Source organism: Leptonychotes weddellii, chromosome 5 (genome assembly GCF_054177405.1).
Source record: "Leptonychotes weddellii isolate Sample4059 chromosome 5, ASM5417740v2, whole genome shotgun sequence".
Lineage (NCBI taxonomy): Eukaryota > Metazoa > Chordata > Mammalia > Carnivora > Phocidae > Leptonychotes > Leptonychotes weddellii.
In genome coordinates, this window is record NC_138373.1 from 19,648,225 (window position 1) to 19,671,671 (window position 23,447).

A 23,447-nucleotide genomic window follows, 5' to 3' on the forward strand; every position below is an offset into this window, starting at 1 on the left:
CTGAGTTCTGTGAGCCATTCTAGCAAATTATCAGACCTTAGGAAGAGGTTGTGGAAACCTCTGGTTTATAGCCAGTTGGCCAGAAAAACAGGTAACAACATGGACTTGCAGTTGGTGTCCGAAGCGGAGAGGTAGGGGCAGCCTTAACTCTGGGATCTACGCTAACCCCAGGTAGTGTCAGAGCCATGAAATTATAGGGCATTCAGTGGTATCTATAGAGAACTGGAGAATTGCTTGGTGTGGGGAAAACCCTCCCACACTTGAGTGTTAGATGTGAAGTATTGAGAATAGTGGTAGAGATTTGAGAGGAGAAACAGTGAATTTTTCCCTTCTGACAAAATTACTACTGACCTTACAGAAATAAAAAGGATTATAAGGGAATAATACTGTGAACACCGTAGCCAAGGAATTAGATAGCTTAAACAAAATGGACAAGTTCCTAGAAAGACAAAGTAGCCAAGAAGCAGTAAAACATCTGAATAGACACTGAACAAGTAGAGATTTAAGTTAGTAAAATGAAACCAAAAAAACTACCCACAAAGAAAAGTCCAGGCTGAGATGTCATTGGTGATTTCTACCAAACATTTAAAGAAGAATTAATACCAGACCCTTCCAAAAACAGAGGAGGAGGGAACACTTTGCAATTTATTCTATGAGGCTAGTATCTTGGTAGTCAAACAAGTTAAAGACATCACAAGTAAAGGACACTAGAGACTAGTATCTCATGACTATGAGTACAAAAATCCTCAACAAAAATTACTAAACCAAATCCAGCAATATGTAAGAGGGATTACACACCAGGACCAAGCAGGATTTATCCCAGCAATGCAAAGTTGGTTTAATATCCAAAGTCAATTTAATGTACCCTGTGAATAGAATAAAGGGCAAAAGCCACATGATCATTTCAATAGATGGAGAAAGGTATTTGACACTAACATCCCTGCATTATAAAAATACTCAACAAGGAATAGTAGGGAACTTCTTCACCCTGATAAAGGACATCTATGAAATTTCCACAGCTATCATCATATTTAGTGGTGAAAGGCTGAATGTTTTCTCCCTAAGATCAGGAACAAGAAGGATGTCTGCTCATACCACTTCTATTCAACATTGTACTGGAGGTTGTAGCCAGCGCAGTTAGCTAGAAAATGGAATAAAAGGCATCCAGATTGGAAGGAAGAAGTCAAATTATCTCTAAGTGCAGATGACATGGTCATGTATGTAGAAATAATAAAAAATCCACTAAAAATGATTAGAACTAATGAGTTCAGTGAGGTTGCAGCATACAAGATCAATATATAAATATCAATTGTATTTTTATACACTAGTAATGAACAAACTGGAAATGAAATTAAGAAAACAATTCCATTTCCAAGGGCATCAAAAAATAAAATAGTAATACACTTAACAAGAGAGATTCAGAACTTGTACACTATAACTACAAAACATTATTGAAAGAAATTAAACAAGATTTAAATAAACAGGCTCGTACATTGGAAGACAGTATTGTTAAGATTGGCAATACTTCCCAAATTGATCTACAGATTCAATGAAATCTTTATCCAAACCTCAGCTGGCTTCTTTGCAGAAATCAACAGGTTGATTGCTCAAAATCATATGGAAATTTATGAAACCCAGAAAAACCAAAAAAATTTTGAAAAAGAAGGACAAAGTTGGAGGACTCACACTTCCTGATTTTAAAACTTATTAGAAAGCTACAATAATCAAGACAGTGTGGTATTGGCATAAGGACAGACATATGGATCAATGGAGTAGAATTGAAAATCTAGAAATAGATTTACAGTCAATTAATTTTCAACAAAGGCATTAAGACAACCCATGGGAGAAAGTATAGTCTTTTCAACAAATGCATGGATAACTGGATCTCGCATGCAAAAGAATGAAGTTGAATTTCTGCCTCACACCATGCACAAAAATTAACTCAAAATGGATCAAAGACCTGAATGTTAAGTACTAAAACTATTACATTCTTAGAAGAAAACATAGATGTAAATCTTTGTGACCTTGGCACCAAAAACACATACAGAAGGAAAAAAGTAGGTAATTGACATCATCAAAATTAAAAATTTTTATGCTTTAAAGGACATCATTGAAAAATGAAAAGATAGCCCATAGAATGGGAGATAAATTTTGCAAATCATATTTCTGATAAGGAACTTGTACTAATATAGATAAAGAACTTACGACCCCAAAATATAAAGACAAATAACTCCATTTAAGAATGGGCAAAAAAATCTAAATAGTTCCCCAAAGAAGATATACACATGACCAATAAACGTGAAAAAAATGTGAACATCATTAGTTATCAGGGAAATGCAAATCAAACCCATAATGAGATACCACTTCCCACTTACAAGAATGGCTAAAATAAAAAAGATTACAACAAGGGTTGGAGAGGATAGGAGAATTGGAACCCTCATACACTGTTGGCAGGAATGTAAAATGGTGCAACCACTTTGGAAAACAGCTTGGAAGTTCCTCAAAAATTTAAACACAAAAATAAATGAAGTACTGATACGTGCTACAACATGGATGAACTGTGAAAACATGCTAAGTGGAAGAAGCTGATCTTAAAAGGCCACATAATGTATATATCATCCCATTTATATGAAATGTCCAGAATAGGCAAATCCACAGAAACAGAAAATAGATTAGTGATTGCCTAAGGCTGTGGGCAGAAGTGGGATGGAGGAGGGGTGAGAGGGGTGGGAGGAGTTTGGATGAAATAGGGAGTACTTCTAAGGGGTAGAGAGTTTCTTGTTGGTGTGATGAAAATATTCCAAAATAGATTGTAGTGATGGTTGCACAAGTCTGAATATACCAAAAGCCACATACATTTAAAATTGTGAATTATATGGTATGTGAATTATAGTCTCAATAAAGCTGTTATAAAAATAGCAATGGTGAATCACTGATATCAGTGAAAATTAGAGTTGGCTAAGCAATTGTTAGTGTGGTTGTTAAGGCTATTATAATTGAGAAAAATGTTTTATTGGGAAAACATATTCTTTGTACAACAATTATCAACGTTTTGGCAGTCTTATTTTATCTCATAATATATTTTTAAAAGATCCATGATAATCTGGGACCATATAAACTCTTTTACATATTTAGAATATGTATTTAGCATTCTTTTCACCTGTCCACAGATGAGTAGAAAAACTCACTCCTCTCATGTCTTTCTCCTTTACTCTCACACAACTACCACACTCACAACACTTCTGATGCCATTTGTGTGGTGTTTTTCCCACACAAGGCAATCTCTATGATACCAGCTGGGTATCCTACAATTCAATTCAATTCTGACACTAACTGGAGTAGCACAGAACCCATAAGTTAAGGACCCAGTCCCACAAGACTGCCCCGCCCCCCCCACTTTATAGATGCCATTCACAAGAGGTAGGTCCCAGGTTATCCACAACTTCTGTTGACTTGGCTACAAATCAGAGGTTCCCATGACCACCCTCACCCCCCACTTTGAATTCAAGTATTTGCTAGAACAGCTCATAGAACTATGAGAAACACATATTTACATTTACCAGGATAACATGTGAAGAGAGAAGAGATACATAGAGCAAGGTCTGGGAGGGTCCCAAGCCCAGGAGCTTCTGTCCCTGTGGAGTTGGGGTATAGCACCCTCCTGGTATGTGGATGTGTTCACCAACATGGAAGTTCTGCAGACCCCATACTATTGGATTTTTATGGAGGCTTCATCATGTCAGCATGATCAGTTATTGACTCCATTTCCACCCCTCTCCCCTCTGTGGAGAACGAGAGGGGAAAGGTGGTGGGGCTGAAAATTCCAAGCTTCTAATCATAGGTTGGTCTTTCTGGTGACCAGCTCCCATCCAGGAGCCACCCAGGAGCCCACCCAGAGTTTTCTCATTAGAACAAAAGATACTCCTGTCACCTAGGAAGTTCCAGGGCATTTAGGAACTCTGTCAGGAACTGGGATCAAGTATCAATTATTAAAACAAAAGAAACTCTTAGTGCTCTGATCACTCAGGAAATTACAAGGGTTTGAGGAGTTCTGTGCAGGAACTAGCGGCAGAGGCCAATGTATTTCTTTTCTATTTTTCACAACAGAATACTTCTAAAGAATTATTTTTCACTGAAGATGAGAATTGTCTATTTTGTTTACATGTTGAATTCTTTTATGACTCAGAAATGCTTTCAGATGCAAGTAACAAACCCAACCACAGTGGCTTATACCAACATGAGGAAACTTTTTTCTTCATATGAAAAATCCGAAAGTAGGCAGCTGCTGATATTGGTTCAGATGCTCAACAATGTCAAAGCAAATATTTCTGGGATTCTCTTGGTATTTCTAAACATTAGCAGTCAAGACAGGAAGAAGGAGGAAGAAGACAGGGCAGCACCAACATCAGAAAAGTAAAAGCTTAAAAAAATAAAAGAAAGAAAAAGCTTACCTGGCAACCCCACCAGCTTCCACTTACATCTGGGTCACATGGCCACCTCCAGTTGGAAAGTGGATGGGAAAAGGAGGGTCAGGGTTGAGAATAGGAGGCAGGACACCAACGAACAATATCTGCCAGGATCCAGATGTCTATAACAATTTTTGTTATATAGTAGGAGGTATCTCTGTAGTCCTTTATAAATATCTATTGAATGCATATGGTAGAATATTTATTCACAAATATTCAGCCCTCCTCTGTTGAGAGGATAAGAACTCCATGCTCTTTTGAACTCAGGCATCTGAGTTTCATTCTTCAGCGAATGAAATGGACACAGAAGTGGCTTTAACAGCCAGGCCCTCTTTTCTCTGCCCCTGTGATCATGGAAACATGTGTCAAAATGGAGCTTCTATCAGCTCAGGTCCCTGAATGAGCATGATGAGAAGAATGCCCAGCTTACCCATGTTATTTAAGCCACTAAGAATTTTTGGTTGTTACTGCAGCTTAACCTAACCCAACCTGACTGATACAATGTATGTACCCAGGCAAAGAAATCCACAAAAAAATCCCCAAATTAAAATTTTATAAACTGTATTTCTTGATCACATTAATAGCAAGTCTGTGCCTAAATTGAGATAAATGGTAGCCATCTGGAAATTAAACAAAATTTAAAAATAGCCCTTTTGTCAAAGTGGAAATTGATACTGAAAAAAACAGGCCAGACATTTAAGATGATGAGAACACTATAAAAATACATACAGGTGTGTGATTAAAGTTATTCTTAGTAAAATCCATAATCTAAAGCTGTTATTACTAAAATAAATATGCTTAAACATTGGAGATTGAGAATAATTGGATTAAGAATTCAAAATAAGAAGCTAGAAAATGAACAGCAAAATAAAAGCAAGAGGAAGAAATTAATAAAGATAAGAGCCTACATTAATCACAAAGCAAAAAGTCAGTGGAATTGATTAATCAAATCAAGGACCAGAACTTTGAAAGGATAAGTCAAATAGACAAATCTCTGGGAAGTGTGATTCCTCTCAAAGCAGGTGGAAACATAGATAGATATTCAATGTAAGGCATGAGAAAAGGACAATATAAATTGCTACAGGATTTCTGGTGGGCGGATTGACACAACTGTCAAAATGTAAAATGTGCGTACCTTGAAAACTTGATGAATAAATAAATGTTAGGTTGAACCGAATGAGGTTCTGAAATGTTGAAGTCTCATGGAAAAATACTACCTTTTTGTAAGAAGTTTGGAACCCCAGACCTGGTGAACGGGGGATAACGTGGAACCTTCTTCTCCATCAGCCTTTGAAGAGAGATGTGTCTCGATTGTTTTGGTCCTGGAGATGGGCCATATTACCTTGGCTCCATGATCCTGTGAATCAGTCCTGTACAAAGGCGGTGATCCCAGCTATCCTACTTCCCTTCTGGAAATTATTCCTGGATTGACAGACAAAACCATCCCCAGGCTCCCAGAGCTTCCCCAGACTCGATGGGTGGGGGTGTTCACTGTAATGCCTTCTCCACTCACTGAACTGTCCTTGTCTGATGCCTCCAGGGAATCTCCTTGAGTCACCTTGCCCCTTCTCATGCTATGAACCAAGGCCTTTTTGAACTCAGGTTCACGTCCCCTCCTCTTTCACTGTGTTGCCCTAGGCTTTAATCAGCACTTATGGCTGGAAGGCTGGGGGTCATTTTGTGCACTGGACCTCTCTGCCCTTAGCATCTTCATCACCCATGGGACGATTTCTTTAACGCCCAGAATCCTAGAATGCGAAGTGCCGATACATCCAGGCTTCTGGCCTTGAGTAGTCCCTGGCTATTGGGATTCATGGCCAGAAATGAATGATAGATTATTCATTCATTTATGCATGTTGGCATTTATTCATTCACTCTAGTCACTCAAAAAAAAAATTTATTGGCATACCTATTTAGTTTCATCAGTGAAACCAACAGAGGAAAATCCTTGCCCTCCTAAAGCTAACATTCTAGTAGGGTGGATAAATAGTAAACAAAGTAAGTAGGTGAACTGAAGTGTATGTCAGTAGTAAAATCTATGGAGAAAAATAAAACAGAGGTGGAGGATAGGGAGTATGTAAGGGGTAGAGGCCCCACCAAGAGGTGACATTTGGATAAAGGTGTGAGGGAATGAGCCCTGAAGATTTTCAGGAGAGACATATTCCAGGCACAGGGAATAGCAAGTGAAATGCCCTAAAGAGGAAGCCTATGAAGAGTATCTGAGGAAACAGCAGGGAAGTCAGTAGTGCTGGAGCTGAAGGAGCAAAGGGATGAGTGCTAGGAAGCGAGGCCAGAGGGAACAGCAGGCTGGAGCCCATTGTCAGAACCGTGGCTTTCTTCTGAGTGAGCTGGGAGCCACTGGAGGACCCTCAGATGGGGAGGGACATGGCAGGACTCTGGCTGCACGCTGCTGGAAACACACTGTCGTGAAGCTGGGATAAACACAGGAGGCCAATCAAGAAGCTTCTGTAATAATCTGGAGAGAGGCAATGGTGGCGGGCCTGGGTGATGGCACAGAGGTGAAAAGTGGGGTGTGAAGAAAGGTGACAGTGACGGCTCCCAATGCCAGCTTTTAACACCCAGAACATGCACCTCCTGTGGGAATCCCTGCAAGGTAGCCTGGGCTCTCATCACTCATCTTCTAACCTCTTCCTCTCCGAGGACCTGCATGCGGTCATCTCCGAAAGCTGTTCCCCAGAACTCTGTGATTCTCCCTCCAGAGGGCTCTGTTCCCCACTGTTGGATGAAAAATGAATAGGATGAAAACACCAAGTGAGCACGGGCTCATCTGAATTCTGCCTCAGCCCCCTTGCTCTCTTCAATGACAGGAAAAAAACATCACTGTGTAAGCTGCTCAATGAAAAACAATATTTAATTAGGGCTGAGAGAGTTAGACAAGCAAACAATTAAATGTTCTGTTACAATCAGTCTTTAGCCATTTAAGCTTCAGTTCAAGAAGGAATTATTATAAAGGTCTAGTAGAAATGAAAATATAAATAGGGTAGTTTTGTGTTGCATTTCAACCGTTGCCTCAGCCTTGCAGATCTAAAGTCGGTTTGACCATGGCAGATGAAGGCTCCCAGCCACAAGGGGAACACAAACAGGAAGGAGGTGGATGGCAGGCATGTCCACCAGCTGGCTGGGGCATAAGCAGGAGACTTTCAGGTAAGCCTGTTTCATCCTGCACAACAGGGGCTTTTTCATTTTAATGTCTGAGAAGCAACACGAGAATTCTGCCTGGGAGGCAGAAGAGGCAGCTTAAAAGAAGCTTCTAGATGTCTTGTGAGATGTTGGATTATAGAATAAATATATCTAATAAAATCCCCCTGGTTACCCAGTTTTGAGGATTTGGAAGTAACTTTAAGACTGTTTCTTGAAGGAATTGCTTCACTGCAACTGGAAAACTACCTGCACAGGGCACCACAATCACAGCAGAGGGCTTTGGGATAAAGATATCATCCATCACTGAGGTCTGAGTCTCTGCAGCCAGGATACCTACACAGCCTTCTTGGGATGTAGAGAGTCAAGTCCAGGTCACCTCTTCCTTGTGTCTTTTCAATGTCTTTTTCCTCTCAAGGAGTTCCCATCTCTTCGCTGTAATATCCAGTGTGTCATAGGCTCTGGTCTGGATGTAGTCCTAAGATAAGTCAGGTCTTTGCGATTGCAAGTGACAGAAAATCCCACTCAAATTGGTTTAGGCAAAATGAAGAATCTGTTGGCTTGTGTAACTGAAAAGTCTGGGGCTGGATCTAGCTTTGGGCAGGATTGGATCCAGGTGCTGAAATGAAGTCCATGGGAAAGCATCCACCTCAGCCTTGACTCTGCTTTCCTGGGTGTTGGCATCATTCACAGATAAGTGTTCCCTGTGTGATGGTAAGAGGACTTCTGAAAACACCAGGTTTATGCATCAGTCTTTCAGCAATGGCAATAGAGAAACAACTTCTCCTAATACCTCTAGTCAAAGACAGCTTGGGTTACGTGCCCATCTGCAATCTGATTTTGGTGCCCAGAGGAGTGGAACACTCAGATTGACCAGAGTAGGATCACATGCCCATCCTTGGATCCAGAGGTGGGATTAGCCCCTACAGTAATCACTTGATTATGAATGGGAGAAGGGTGGTTTCCCAGAGGAAAATCAGAGTACAGTTTCCAAAAGTAGATGTTCCAAAAACAGTAACAGATTACCCCACATCCTTGCCTCTTGGTTTTCATAGTCATGATCAAAAGCTTGCAAGTCCCTATAAACTTAAACACACTGGGCATGGTAGGATTGCTGTTGTAACTTCATCACAAAAACAGTGGCCAGTGAGAGGAGATAGTCTGGACACCATGAGATGACACAGATCCTGCCCTTGATCTTCCAGTATCTTTCAGTGTCTGAACTCTGGACTTGTAGTTCCCTTATCTACTTTAGGGTGTTGTTCAAGACCGGTCATGAGCCAGGAAAGAACACATATAAAATGAGGCACAGAATGAGTGTCTCAGGCTCATGGATCCAGGCCTTGAGAAAAGACTCTTTTTTCATTGTGTTAGTCTTTGGTTGCCATCAGAACTGTCATATTTAGAGCAAAAGTTGGCAAACTTTCTGTAAAGGGCCTCAGATATAAATATTTTAGGTTTTGCAGGTCTCTGTTAACTACTCAACCCTGCCATTATAGTGCAAAAGCAGCTATAGATAAGAGTGAACAACAGGCTTGGCTCTGTGTCAATAAAACTTTATTTACAAAAGCAGGCCACAGACCAGTATTGGGCCATGGACCATAATTTGCTGGCCTCTGATTCAGAGTACTGTTGCAGGTTGGGCTCCTTGGAACACTGCAGTGGAGATAGAATGCAAAAGGTTTTTCGAAGAGTAACACTTATAAAGAAAATGGGAGAAGGCAAGAAAGCAAGATGGGGCCACAGGAGCCCTGAGACGACATTGCAGACCTCATGAGGTCTCTGCCAGCCCAGAGGGAGCTCCAGAGCCCAGGCTGCCCATTAGAGAAGTCCCACATTGGCAGAAATGACCAGGCCCTAGGACCACCACCTTGCTTAGTCATTGGCCAGGGACCAGCCCACAAAGAGTGTTACTTTGGTTCAAATGCTAAGGACCCTGAAGGAGCTGCCAGATGAAGGCTGTCAGTTATTCATACTCCTTGCCACTGGACAGCTTGCTTCTCTTGAAGGGGGACTTGAGGGGTATGTCTTTGGGTCTTCCATAAGCCCCCAGATCAAGCAGTAAATGAGTAAATGTGGTGGAAGAGGCTAGGGAGGAAGAGTAGGACTTTGGCCTGCCTTTAGAATGGGCCAGAAGGTTTAGATTTGGGACAGAAGCCTTTCAGTACAAAGTGTGATTTCGCCTACAGCATTCTTTCTCTTGAGAATCTGTGGTGGCATTCAGGGGCCTGGCTCCTGGCCAAACTCATTGTGGCCACCACATTTAAGATTAATCAAACTCAGTTTTTTTTTTCCATTGGCAAACTTTTGGTTATAGTTTGGCTTCCCATGTGACTTTCTCTGTAGTAAAGACTGTGCTGGCCATTGGGCTTGAGTGAACAGTTGTATTTCTCATTGTAAATGAATACTTTGAAATTACACCTTACATACCAGCCTCTGTTTCGGTAAGTCCGCCTCAAAGAAATGGGTCCACTGTCAGAGTCTGGACAACATTTCAGCCTCATAAACTGAGAACTGGACTGTGACCCACCAAAGCAAATGCCACCCTTTAAGGCTTTTTGGAACTTAAGGAGGCTGCCTTCCTTAGAAACCCCCCTAACGTGTCAAGCTCTTCTTTGGACCTTCTACATGACAAGTATTTGAGAAGGTTGTTTGGGTGGACGACAACCACCAAATCTTGTAAGATGTAAAAGGCCCCACCATTCACCAACACCTGTTTTACCATGAGGTCAGTGCCGAGATTAACAACCATAAGGAGAATTCAAACCCCCAGAATTCAAACCCCCCTGCAGTGGGTCTGAAAGACACATGGCTCTCAGGCAAAGACTGCACTTCCCTGCCTCCCTTGCAGCTGGCTGAGCGTGGCCGTGGATCTAAGTTCTAGCCAGTGGGATGTGGAGATAGATAAGCCACGGGTGCATTTTCTGGGTTACAGAAAAAGGGTTTTTTCCCCACTTTCTCTTCCCTTTTCTACCGTCTGGGAGATGGATGTGATGATTGGAACAGTCATCTTGGGCCATAAGATGGAAGCCATGCAATGGGGGAGGCAGAGCAATGAGCTAGAAGGATCTTCGTATCTGGATGATTATGCAGATACCACACCAAACACTGACCCCCTATCTAGGCATTTTAATGACAGAGAAATTAATTTCCAACTTTTAAAGCCACTATTATTTTGGGTCCCTCTCTTATAAACAGCTGAACTGATATCCTAATGAATTCAGGCCTTTTATTCCTCATGTGTGCAGCGAGAGAGGATCAGCAGAAGATTGCAGGTTTTTGACAAATGTCTAAGGGGGTACAGTGTGGGCAAAGGAGCTGTGAACTGAGGGTTAAGGAATGGTGGCCAAAGGCTGGTCAAGGAGATGCATAGCTCTGGCCCCAGTGCCAAGGTCTTAACTGGGGAAGAGAGAGAGCGTGATCAGGAAACAGGAGAGAAATCCATGGGGTGTTTGCTGTATTCCAGGCACTGTGCCAGCCCTTTACATAGTACCCAATCCACTGGCCAGTAAGACCCAGGAATGCAAGAACTTTATAGTGGTTTGTCACTATATTCCCAGGGCCTAGAACAGGGCCTGGTTCATAGTAGGCCCTCAATAAATATTTGTGGAATGAATGGATAAATTACCCCACAATAATTCAATGAGATCTCTAGTCCTAGCCTGATTTTAGCCAATGAGACAAGCAAGATTCAGAGACATTAAGTAACTTGCCCAAGGTTGCAGGTGGTAAGTAGCTGAACCAGGATTCAAAACCAGGTGGGTCTGTTGCAAAGCTTTGGCTTTTTTCTCTGCTTGGATATCATCTCTTTTGGGAGTGCAGAATTTTATGCTTAGATCTGGCCAGAGAAGCAGTATTTCTTTTTTTTTTTTTTTTAAAGATTTTTATTTATTTATCTGAGAGAGAGAATGGGAGACAGAGAGCATGAGAGGGGGAGGATCAGAGGGAGAAGCAGACTCCCCACTGAGCAGGGAGTCCGATGCGGGACTCGATCCCGGGACTCCAGGATCATGACCTGAGCCAAAGGCAGTCGCTCAACCAACTGAGCCACCCAGGCGCCCCGAGAAGCAGTATTTCTATATGGATCAGTGTTATTCAAACAACTAGTCTTAAATTCTGCTTTGAAGTAGCACAGAGTCCCTTCAGGATATCTGTGTCTTTACAAGCAACAGGGAGGCTGAAACCATTGTGTGAGTCCAGGGTACAGGTGGGTCCACTGGGGGTAGAGGAAAAGAAAAATCTGGAAGGAGCCCAGGTTACCATGAAACTTATTTCTGTGCTTAGGTCCAAGACAGTTGTCCTGGGTGGAAAAACCCCATCAGAAACATTATTGTGACTATGAATTTTTTGCACGTGTGCAATAACCAGAGGGGCTGTTGGTGATGAAAATTAACCAAAATAGTGTTCTTGAGTACAGGCAAAAGTTGTAATTTACCAAATAGTTGAGAGAACAGACCCAGTTGCAAATAGATTTGTTTTGTTTTGTCTTGGAAGGGAGGAGATTTAAAGCATTTGATAGCACTTTTAAAATGGGGAGAGTTGATTTGAAAATCTAGGGCTTGAGCGGCATCTGCCTTCTTTGAAGGGGCCTAGGTCGCTACTCACCAGGGTCCACCTGGCCAGCTGCCCTTGTTTATTTATATCCCCAGTCTGGCTCTTGGTTCCTTCTGCATTTATAACCCTCCATTGTAGAGAGCAGAGCAGCGGGACTTCCAGAGGACAGAAGTGGGTGTGGGTCTTCCCCGGGTCCTCACAGCCTAAGGTAGATCACAGGTACTGACTTGTGGATGGCCAACCCGGAGCCCAGGTGGACAGGGTCCTTACGTCCTTGGGGAGAGCAGAGCAGCGCTGGCGGCACCATGACCTGAGCCAGAGGCCACACAAGGCCACAGGGGTAGTACCTTCCTGGGGAGTGGGGAGTGACCCCCTCCCCCCCAGAGCTGCAGAATGTCCCATCATCTTGCTAGGTGTGGGGAGGTTGGCCACTGGTACATGGGGCTCTGAGGTGGGCGAATGGATGAATGTGTGCGTGGGGCCTGTGTGTGGAGGCACTTTCCCCAGGTGGTCTCCAGGTGAGTGGTGTGTGTGCCTCGGGAGAGGAGGCTTTGTATCTGCTGGCATCCGAGGGAGCACACACGTCATGTCTGTGTGACCGTGACAGATGAGCCTGTGCCATGAACAGAGGGTGCGAAGCGTGTGTGCGGCATCTGCATGAATGTGCTTAATTGTTATCATCATACAGCTCTTTTATCAGCATATTATTTGTTTAATTGATAGCAGTTCATTCGGATTTAACGTTGAGAACAGAACTAAGAGCCATCCATCCTCATTTCGCAGGGCGTTTGGAACTGATCTTCTGATTCTGGTTTGCCTGTCTGGTTAGTTGGTTAGCTAGCTAGTTGAGTGGTTGTACTTTAAGTAACCTGAGTGGGTTTCCTGTCTCTTTTCTGAGCTGCGTCTTTGGCTTGTTCGGTGGAGTCATCAAACCCCTGTTCTCTCCACAGCTCATTGCCACAGAATTTTTTCTTTCTTTCTTTCTTTTTTTAATTTTAATGAGTTTAAATCATCTCAGAATATATTAGATTATCCTCTCCCTTATGTTGGATATTCGTAGGGATGGAAGTCATCTTTTCTTCTCTTAATTGAACAGGGGCTGACTACTGGGAGGTTTGGTATTCTGCCCAAAGATGTCCCTCAACATCCACAGCTGGGCTTCTGGCAGCTCTGTAAACAACAAGGACAGGCCAGGGCGAAGGTGCTCCAACATTGAGAGCTGGAACCTCGGTGTGTGAACAAAACCTGTTTGAGGCACCCCGTTTGAAGCCCTACTGAATCCATGATGGCCGAGTCCTCCCTTAATTGGCAGCCATCTGCCTGGTACAGTAATTCACAGGGACCTCATGCCGGCATTTAGGCAGCTTCCTGTTTTGCAAATGATTTGTGATTCATCATGAACAAAAGATTGCTCTTTAGATAACCTGTCAGGGTAAGGGTCTGGGATCCATAGGAGTCTGTCCTCTGTGTTCTGATGGGTAGGAGGGATCCAAGGGGCCACGGTAGTGCAGGGGTGATGCAGCGCAGGCTTGCTGCTAGCTTATACAGTGCCTTTGTGTGGATTTGCAAGATGTTCCCTCTCTGGGTAGACACAGCCCTGTGGCCACACAGTTTGGCAAGGGGAGGGCTCCTTCTAGGAAGAAAATGTGCCTCTTTCCCCTGGCACATTTAGCCCTGTGCTAGAGAGTGTGCTTTGCTAAGGAGAGTGTGGACTGTATTTCAGGCCCCACTTGACCCCTTGGCCAAGTGCTTTAGTGCAGGGCCCTGAAGCAGATGCCACTCGTTCTCTTGTGGCAACTGGGTGAGCCTCTCCTGGTACTAGTTCTTCCCACCTTGAGAGTATTAAAAACAAGACAACAGGCCCAAAATGAAGTCGCTTATGCTAAGCTCCACCTCACCAAACCAAGGCTTACTTTAAGGTAAGCCTTACAGTTTTGGCTCTCCCAGAAATGGAACCTTAAACCATCAGTCAGGAAATCTGCCTGATAAACCCCTTTCATCCTCTAAAGGAAATTAACCAGCCGCCTTTTTTTTGTTTCCTTTTTCCTGTTCCCTTTTGCCTATAGAATCTCTTGCCTTATGTAGCTCTTCAGAGCTCCTTTCTATCTGCTAGATTGGATGTTATCCACTTCATGAATTGTGGAATAAAGCAAATCTTTAAAATTTACTCAGTTGAATTTTTTTTTTAACAAGGGAAAGAACAATCTATCCTTTTTGCCTTCTCTTTCTCATGTCTTCCTCATATCTCAACCATTCTGTTATGATGTAGGTATTATTGGTCCCATTGGAGATAAGAAAATTGAGGATCAGAGAGATTTTCCAAGGCTGTGAAGCTTGCAAGTGATTGGATTGGGATGATTAGAACCCAGGTCTGTCCACTCTAAAGCCATGGTCTTTCAACTACATTTCCTTGTAAAAATCACTGGGTGGATTTGGATTTTGTGTGATCAGGATACTGCAGTGTTGGGTCTCTTCTCCTCAATCCTGTGATAATGCCTTAGTGTAACTCTAGCTACCAACTTTTTGCCAGGCTCTGTGATTAATGTTGGGTGTAAGAGGTAAATGAGCTAAAGGAACTTCCTGTCAGGAGCGATTGACAAGTCCTGTCACCCAACTACCTTGTGTCCATTTCTGTGTCTCCATGAGAGGTACCTAGGGGAGAAGAAGGAGTCCTGGACTGGAGGTCAAGGGTCTGGGAGCCTTGCCTCAGGTTGGCTGATGATTTGCTCTGTGATGCCCTGAGCAAATCACTCAGCAAGGGACCAACTCATTCAGTCTGTTTTGCTGGGGACTTTCCTGGTTTTAGCACTGGAAGTCCTACATCCTGGGAATCTCCCACACCTCTCCACAAAACATCACAGTTGGTCACCCTACACTCAACCCTAAAACTCCTATCAGGCTCCTTCAGGAGATTGCAAAGCACTTTGCAGAAGAGGAACATTTTCTTTTGTTATTTATTATATAAGTCATGCATGTTGATGGCTGAAAATGGAGATAACAAAAAAAGTACTATGCTAAAATGGCTAATAAACATAAGAAAAGATGCTCAGTTATACTCTTAAAGAAATGCAAATCAAAACAAGATTCTTATCTCTCAGATTGGAAAAAAAAAAAGAAAACATTGAGAACACATAGTTTAAACTGGAGAGGTGTGGAGGATGCATGCCCTTCCATTTTCCATGGTGGGAATGCAAATTGATACAACCTTTTAGGAGGTCCATTTGGCATATCTATCAGCATCTGAAGGTGTACATCCTTTGTCCTAGCAAATCCATTTTTAAGAATGGGTCCTACAGGGCGTCTGGGTGGCTCAGTCGTTAAGCGGCTGCCTTCGGCTCAGGTCATGATCCCAGAGTCCTGGGATCGAGTCTCACATAGGGCTCCCTGCTCAGTGGGAAGCCTGCTTCTCCCTCTCCCACTCCCCCTGCTTGTGTTCCTGCTCTCGCTGTCTCTGTCAAATAAATAAATAAAATCTTTAAAAAAAAAAAAAAAGAATGGGTCCTACAGAAATACTTGCATGAATCTATGAAGATGTATACAAAATAATGTTCAATACAGACTTTTTGTTGTTGTTAGAGAAAATTGGAACTAATGCAGGATTCCACCAACCGGGGGTGAGCAATAGAAAAATTGAACATGGTGGAATTTTAGACATCCTCTTCCTGTGATTCCTATAGCCAGGGGTTCTCAAATGTTAGTGTGCATCAGAATTTTCTGGAGGGCTTGTTTAAACAGATTGCTGAGACTCATTCCCAGAGTTGTTGTTTTAGTAGTCTGGGGTGGAGTCCAAGAATTTGCATTTCAAATAAGCTCCCAAGTGATGCTGCTGGTCCCAGGACCACACTTTGAGAACCACTGATACAGAGAGAAAAGAGAAAAATTTTTCAAGTGTGACCTTGTCCAGATCTGGGAGGAGCACCGTCAGAGACAGAGAGGCCTGGGCAGGGAACCAGGAGGGAGATGGGACGTACCCTCTGATTTCCTCTCCACTGGCCCGAAGCCTTCACCTGATCCCTCAGAGCATAACCCAAGTAAAATCCTTGGCAAACAGGAAGCAGGAATGCCTGGGATTCCTACAGAGCAAGTCTCCTCTGTGGGCAAGGGAAGGGAGCAGCTTGAGGGTTGGCCTTGCTAGCAAAGGTATAGGGTGCAGAGGAAGAGAGAGGGCCAGCTGGGTGCCTTCTGCGAGTTGTGTTTGTTGGTGTTTCTGCTCCTCCCTGGGAAGCTGGCATTCTGGTTTCAAGGACAACATCAGATGCTAGGGGAATAGAGGAGCAGGTGTTCTCTGGAACCAAACCTTGCAAATGAATTAACAGGTGCTGATTGCTGCCAGGCCGAGGTGTGTTACATGTGGATAACTGTTTTGCTGCCTTCTTCCTTCAATTCCAGGCTGAAACCAACCACCTCATCCTCTCAGCTAGAGGGCTGCTCTTGAACTCTCTCCATGTGCATACTGTGACTTAATTTGGGACTTTTCCTTAGGTACACAGTTTTGTACTGTCTTCCATGGTTAGGGCAATGGTTGTGGCATGATGAAGAGTATGAAAAAGGAGTGCGGAAACACCCCCTTTCTTGCCTCCTTTTTGGAAACTCCCACAATCCCCACTACTACAACCTTTGCTAGAATTTTTCTCAATGTCCCAGGAAAGGTCAATGGAAGGCGGGAAAAGGAAAATAAATCATTGCTACGGCACCGCTCCTCAGCCACCCGTTTGGGCTCTGTTCCATTGCTGATCTCTGTTCTTTCTGTGTTCTATCTTTTGTTTCCACCAGACTTGTCCAGGTCCTTTAAGATGCTGTATCTTCAGGGGTGCCTGGGTGGCTCAGTTGGTTAAGCATCCAACTCTTGTTTCGACTCAGGTCATGATCTCAGTGTGGCGAGATCAAGCCCTGCATCGGGCTCTGCCCTGAGCATGGAGTCTGCTTAGGATTCTCTCTCTCTTTCCCTCTTAAAAAATAAAAAGATTTAAAAAATATAAAATGCTATTCCTGGGCACCTGGGTGGCTCAGTAGTTAAGCGTCTGCCTTCGGCTCAGATCATGATCCCAGGGTTCTGGGATCAAGCCCCGCATTGGGCTCCCTGCTCCTCGGGAAGCCTGCTTCTCCTTCTCCCACCCCCCCTGCTTGTGTTCCCTCTCTTGCTGTGTCTCTCTCTGTCAAATAAATAAATAAAAATCTTAAAAAAAAATTGCTATTCCTTCTACTACCCGTTCTGTGCATCACCTAGAAAGGGCATTCTGGTGCCCACTCACTATTCACGGTCTTATTCTTGAACCACTTTGATCCATTCATCACACTTCACTTGATTTTGGACTTGACTTTTCTGGCCATTGAATTTGTTACGCATTCTCCCATTTGTCTCTGTTCCTCATCCTTCAGATTCATACCAACTTGGCTCTTCTCAAAAATGCTTTTAGTTCTCCACCCAAGCTTCACTGTCCTAGGTTACCATGGGTAACTCCCACTCTTAATTCTCCCTGCTACCCTTTCTCTCACCCTTCTGGTTCCAGCACCCTGCCTGCAGACAGAGCAGCCCCTAAAGAAAAAGACTGGGAATTTCCTCTAGGGAAATCCCTGCCCTGAACTGGAGAAGAGAAATATGAACTTGGAAGCAAATGTTGAAGGCCGGAGCCGTAAGATTCCAGTCTAACACCGAGTCAGCTGTACAGCTCATGGGAAGGCTTTGAGCCATGAGCTGACAGAGAAGGACGGAAAGGTAGGCCAGTGAATGGAGCTCTGTGATAAGCTTCCTTAGCAGCATCTCTGCTGTCCATGGTGCTGAACCCCAGCAACCCGTTGCCTCGAAGAGACGAATAGGATCAAACAGTCCATAGGTAGGACATTAAAACCAACTGTCCTGGAACCTAAGCCCCACCAGGAAGATGCTTCACACTACATTAAGGTCTAGTTAAACTGTAGTTATCTGAGGTTGTCTGCTTGGGCTTCAGGTCCACTGACCAAGCAGAGAGGAAATAACATTGAACTGCTGGCCAAGCATTGTGCTTGACACCTTGGCTACATTATTTATCTTAATCTTTAAAATAACTGACAGGGGGGTGCCTGGGTGGCTTAGCCGTTGAGCGTCTGCCTTTGGCTCAGGTCGTGGTCCCGGGGTCCTGGGATCGAGCCCCACATCGGGCTCCCTGCTCGGTGGGAAGCCTGCTTCTCCCTCTCCCACTCCCCTGCTTGTGTTCCCTCTCTCACTGCCAAATAAATAAATAAAATCTTTTAAAAAAATAAATAAAAAAATAAAATAACTGACAGGGGTAGGAATGATTATCTTCAATTTACTGATGAGGAAATAGAGGCACAGAGAAGGTGCTCACACTTTGGCCAAGCTCCTTCAGCTATTAAGTGGTAGAGTCAGGTCTCAGGCACAGAGGTGCCCATTCCCAAAGCTGGAACTGCTGACATTAGACCCATGTGCCCTAAGGCTAGTGCCGATGGCTCTTTGTTAGGCAGATACCTAAGAGCTGCTGACATTTGGGTAGGTCACCAGATCGTATGTTTTCTCCCTGGGACATTTCAAATTTTAAATCTTTGAGACTCTGAAACCATTTCAAAAGCCCTCATTGTCCTCAAAAAACACACAATACACCCACACAAATGAACAAGCTTCATTTACTTTCTCATTTATGGGAAAGGGATGTGAATATAAGCAAGACATTCAAATTAAAATTGACTGTTTTATTTTAATTGACCTTTGATTTCCAACTCACTATCTCCCTCATGTCCCCGCTCCAGCCTCTTCCATCCCTTGCTGTGCTCTGTGAGTCATGAGGGCCTGAGGCTCAGCAGCTGTAATTGGTTTGTAACTTCCTGGAATGTCAAAGCCAAGATGGAAATTTTACGTATCACTCCACCTATTCTGTCCTGGCTTTAATAATAAGTTGGCAGAAGGGAAGGCAGATTTACAGCGGGAGAGAAATGTAATCAAATTTGGAGGTGAAATGCAATAAGTACAAATGCTAGTTTTCATTTGGAAGCTCCTTAGATAAATGTGATCTCACCCAGCTCCCCAGCCAAATCTGTTGTTTCTTCTCCTGGAGCGGTGGAGGGCCCTGGTGTAGTAATAATCCTCAATAGGAGAGTTTGTATTCAGGATTCCCCCTACCCCAGCCCCAGCAGAGTGACCCTGGAGGGCCAGGAAAACAATAGTGAAAGAGGCATGAAGAGTCCGTTAGGGAGACAAGGCTTAGCTGGGGCCTCAGACAAACAATACTGGAGGGGAAAGCTAGTTGAGTACTTGCTAGGTACTGTATTAAGTGCCTTGCATGCATTCTGTTTGAGTTTCATGGCAACCCTATAAAGAAGTGATGTTATTCCTCTCATTTGATAGAGAAATAAAGTGAGTTTTAGGGGTGGTATTCTCAGTGATCACAGAATGAGATTCTGTTTCACTCTGAAGCTTATATTATTAACCCCTCTCTTCCAGGAATTTTAACAGCTATCGTTTCTTGAATACTCACACTCTTCAGGTGCTTCGAGAGAACTTCCATAGCATCTCTGTGTGGTAAGTACTGTTCCCATTATTATCTCTGTTCATCAGGCAAGTAAACTTTCACAAGATTGATCTTGTAAAAGTGGGTGTCACATGAATAGATGTTCGAATCATTAGCTGTTAGGGAAATGCAAATTAAAATCACAATGAGATGCCCGTATACCTCTGTCCGGATGGTTAGAGTGTTTTTCCCATATGCTTCTTTTTTTTTCTTTTTCAAGTTTTTATTTAAATTCCAATTTGTTAGCATTAGTGTAATATTTGTTTCAGGTGTAGAATTTAGTGATTCATCACTTACATACAACACCCAGTGCTCATCACAAGTGCCTTCCTTAATCCCCGTCACCTATGGGATGATTACAGTTTTTGAAAATAGTGATAACACCAAATGCTGGTGAGGATGGGGAGGACCTGGATCACTCATTCATTGCTGGTAGGGATGTATAAGGATGTAACCACTCTCAAAAAGAGTATGGCAGTTTCTATGGAAGTTAAACATGTGCTTTATCATACAACCCATCAATTGTACTCTTGGGCAATTGTCCCAGAGCAGTGAAGACTTATATTCACACAAAAGCCCATGCATAAGTTCATAGCAGCTTTATTCATAATGACCAATAATTGGAAACAATCCAGATGTCCTTCAACAGGTGAATAAATTGTGGAACATCCATACTATGAATTAATAGTCAGCAATAAAAGGAACAGGCTACTGTTACATGCAACAACTTGGATTGGTCTCCGAGGGATTAGGCTGAGTGGGGAAAAAAAGCCAATCCCAAGGGATCACATACCATATGATCTCATTTATATAATATTCTTGAAATGACAGAATTATAGAAATGGAGATTAAAGGTGGCCATGCATTAGAGAGGAGGGGAGGGAGGCAGCTGGTGGTGGCTGTCAAAGGGCAGCACGAGGATTCCTACGGTCATGGATCCCAACAGTGGTGATGTTGACACAGATCTACACATGGGATAAAATTGCATTGAACTAAACACATACACACACACGTATGAATGGATTGTATCAATGTCAACTTCCTGGCTGTGATATTGTATCATATTTATGCAAAGTTACCATTGGAGAAAATTGGGAAAAAATATCTATGACCTCTCTTTTTTCTTAAAAGCGAATGTGCATCTACAGTATCTTAAAATAAAACCTTTTTAAAAAAAATGTCAGTGAGAGAAGTGATTGGAGAGAGCAAAGAGGGGAGAAGTGAAGGCACTTGCCCAAGTTCACACATGAGGCAGTTGGACTCCAGAGCCTTGGACTCCTATCCTTTGCTCTGTGCTGCCTCCCCATCTGATAGAAAACTGTTTATCCTTTACTTCTGGGAGCTTCCCCTTCTTCTCTTCATCTGACTTCAGTGATGTGATCAAAAAAGGGGCCTGGAGTCCAAGATCACAAGGCCCATGCTCTTACTCACACTCAGTGTTCATACTCTACTGGCCCACTCCCCACACCCCCAGTCTGTTGTCCTCAGCCTTGCTGGAACTGGGCCAAGTGCTGCTTTTCTAGACCCGCCTGGCCCTGAGTCCAAACTAAGCTAGAGCAGAGGAAGCAAGTCTGATCCTGTGAGGTGAAGTGAAGTGTCATTCCCTGGCAGGCTGGTCTTCAGGATCTGCGGAGGTGCTCCCATCTAATCAAAAGGCTTGGGCCTGAGTCCTGAGCTCTCCCCTCTCTCCCTCTGGGCCTCTAGTCTGCTTCCCGCCCCACATTCCTACTGTAGGTGTTGTACAGACTCCCAGCTCCTCCATAAAGGGAATTACAAACTGGTGGTCTACAGATATGTCTTCTTTGGTTCACACAACTATTATAAAATGGAATTCTTTTGACAACATTGAAAAATAAGGATATTTCGTTTCAAAATCTAGACTTTCAGATTGTCTGGACAAACCTGGAGGATCTTGTGTGGCAAATGGCTGAGTTGTGCCCCCAGTAGAGGGCATGCAGTGTTTGGGTCAGTGCACTTCAGACTCCAAGGTTGCCTGCCTATCTCCGTGGGCACTGGTTTGGGACCCCTGCTCTGTGAGCCTGGGTCTGCCTTCATCTACTAGCCCTCCCACTCTGAGCTGGGGTTGTCCCCTTCCTCTGAGCTAAATCATAGATGCTGTGAAGAGCTTCCTTCCACATTCTGCTGGCTGACCTGAGGTGAATCACCAAAGCTCAGGGACTAAAGTGCCCACGGGAAAGAGACAGTGAATAAGAGATGTGAACGTCTTAGATGCAAAATTCTTAAGTGCATGGCTGGTGACTTGGCTGGGACCTCATTTTTAGTAACCAAATGGGCTCATTTGGGTTCTGGGGAAGTTGAAAAGATGTCAGAGACCCATCTGGCTGGCAGTAAATTGAGAGTTTACTATTTTCAGGTATCTAGTTACTTGTTCCAAGCTTATCTCTGAGGGGATGATTTTGCCCAAATTTATAGGCTGTAGGAAACACCTCCTAGGGCAAGAATAAATAGTTTTTTCCAATTTTTGATCTCCTCCTGTGCAGCATTATTACCAGCCACATTGTGTAGCTGGGCAGGATGCAGGGCAGGGAAGGAAAGCCTCCAGGAGACAAGGAGGAAAGTTTGCTGCTCTGCCTCGGGCGGGTCCCCATCTTCTCATCCTGAACTCTTCATCACTTTAGGATTTTTAATGCCTACTTAGAATATTTGGAGGATATGGGCTTTTTACTAACCACTGCAGTTCTTGGGTTCTCCCCACCTCATGTCCCAGTGGATGCCAACATTAAATCAATCCCTCGTAGCAGTGAGACCCACATTTCTTATAGCAGTCTGTGGCCAGATTTTGTTCTAGGTGACTGGGCCCAAGAATCTACATTTTGCTGAGTTACACTCTAGCCAGGAAAAACTTACTCAAATGGAAGTTTGATATTTAACTGATATAGACTCTAAATTCTAGAGGAAAGATTAAAGTATATATAGGCAATGGAAGTTGAATTTTTCACTAGGTGGCTTTGTTTCGTTAAGTTTTGGCAGGGTGGAGAGCTGCAGAATTTAAGGCTGGGTTTAAAGGCTTTAAGCATTGAAAATATTATGGTGTTCCCTGGATCTACCACCATTAATTCAGAATAAAAGTAATACTAAGGCAGAAAACACAAAGTGTATGTGTTGAAATAGCTTCCTTCTGAGATGTGCTAATTGGCAAAAGTTTAATTAATTTGTTGAAATGGAAACAATTTTATTTTGTGGCTGCTACTGCTTAGCTGGTGTCCCATGATGATGTTTGTTCTGCCTCGTGAATCATCTGGCTCTGGTAACATACATGCATTCATTCATTCATGCAATGAGTATTTATTGAGCTTGGCATAGCAGTTAACCAAAAGGCAAACATCTTTGCCTCTACGGAGCTTATGTTCTAATGCTGGGGAGACAAGCAAGAAACACAGTATATAAAATATATGGCATGTTAAGAGTGATGCGTGCTCTGGAGGATAAGGGGGGAAAGACAGATAGAGGTTCCAGAAGTTGGGGGAGAGGTGATCAGGGAAGGCTTCCCAGAGGCAGGGTTTCTCAAAGTGAGCAAGTGAGCCTTGGAGGAGGCAAGTCCTGGCAGAGGGCACAGAACTTCGCCTAATCCTGGAGCAGCCAAGATGCAGGACCCTCAGGTACAAAGCCCCAGGTGACCCCAATCCAGAGGGAAGCCAGGCCAGACCGTCCCTCTCCTCTTACAGTAGTAGCAGAGTCTGAGCCGCTGCTCATCGCTGGTGGCCACAGGGGCTGTCACCCAACTTCTGCTGAGAGTTACCACCTT

The 23,447-nt window shown here is 43.5% G+C and overlaps 1 protein-coding gene across 4 annotated transcripts in view; it reads left to right on the plus strand.

Moving 5' to 3' along the window:
- The window catches only part of USP31 (ubiquitin specific peptidase 31), a 197,020-nt gene that overhangs the window by 84,306 nt on the left and 89,267 nt on the right, over positions 1 to 23,447 (plus strand). For all 4 annotated transcript variants that reach the window (XM_081819862.1, XM_081819857.1, XM_081819858.1 and 1 more), the window contains one exon: positions 19,615 to 19,692. In XM_081819862.1, the coding sequence (XP_081675988.1) occupies positions 19,615 to 19,640 (26 nt within the window). In that variant the 3' untranslated portion in view covers positions 19,641 to 19,692. The remainder of the gene's footprint in view (positions 1 to 19,614; positions 19,693 to 23,447) is intronic.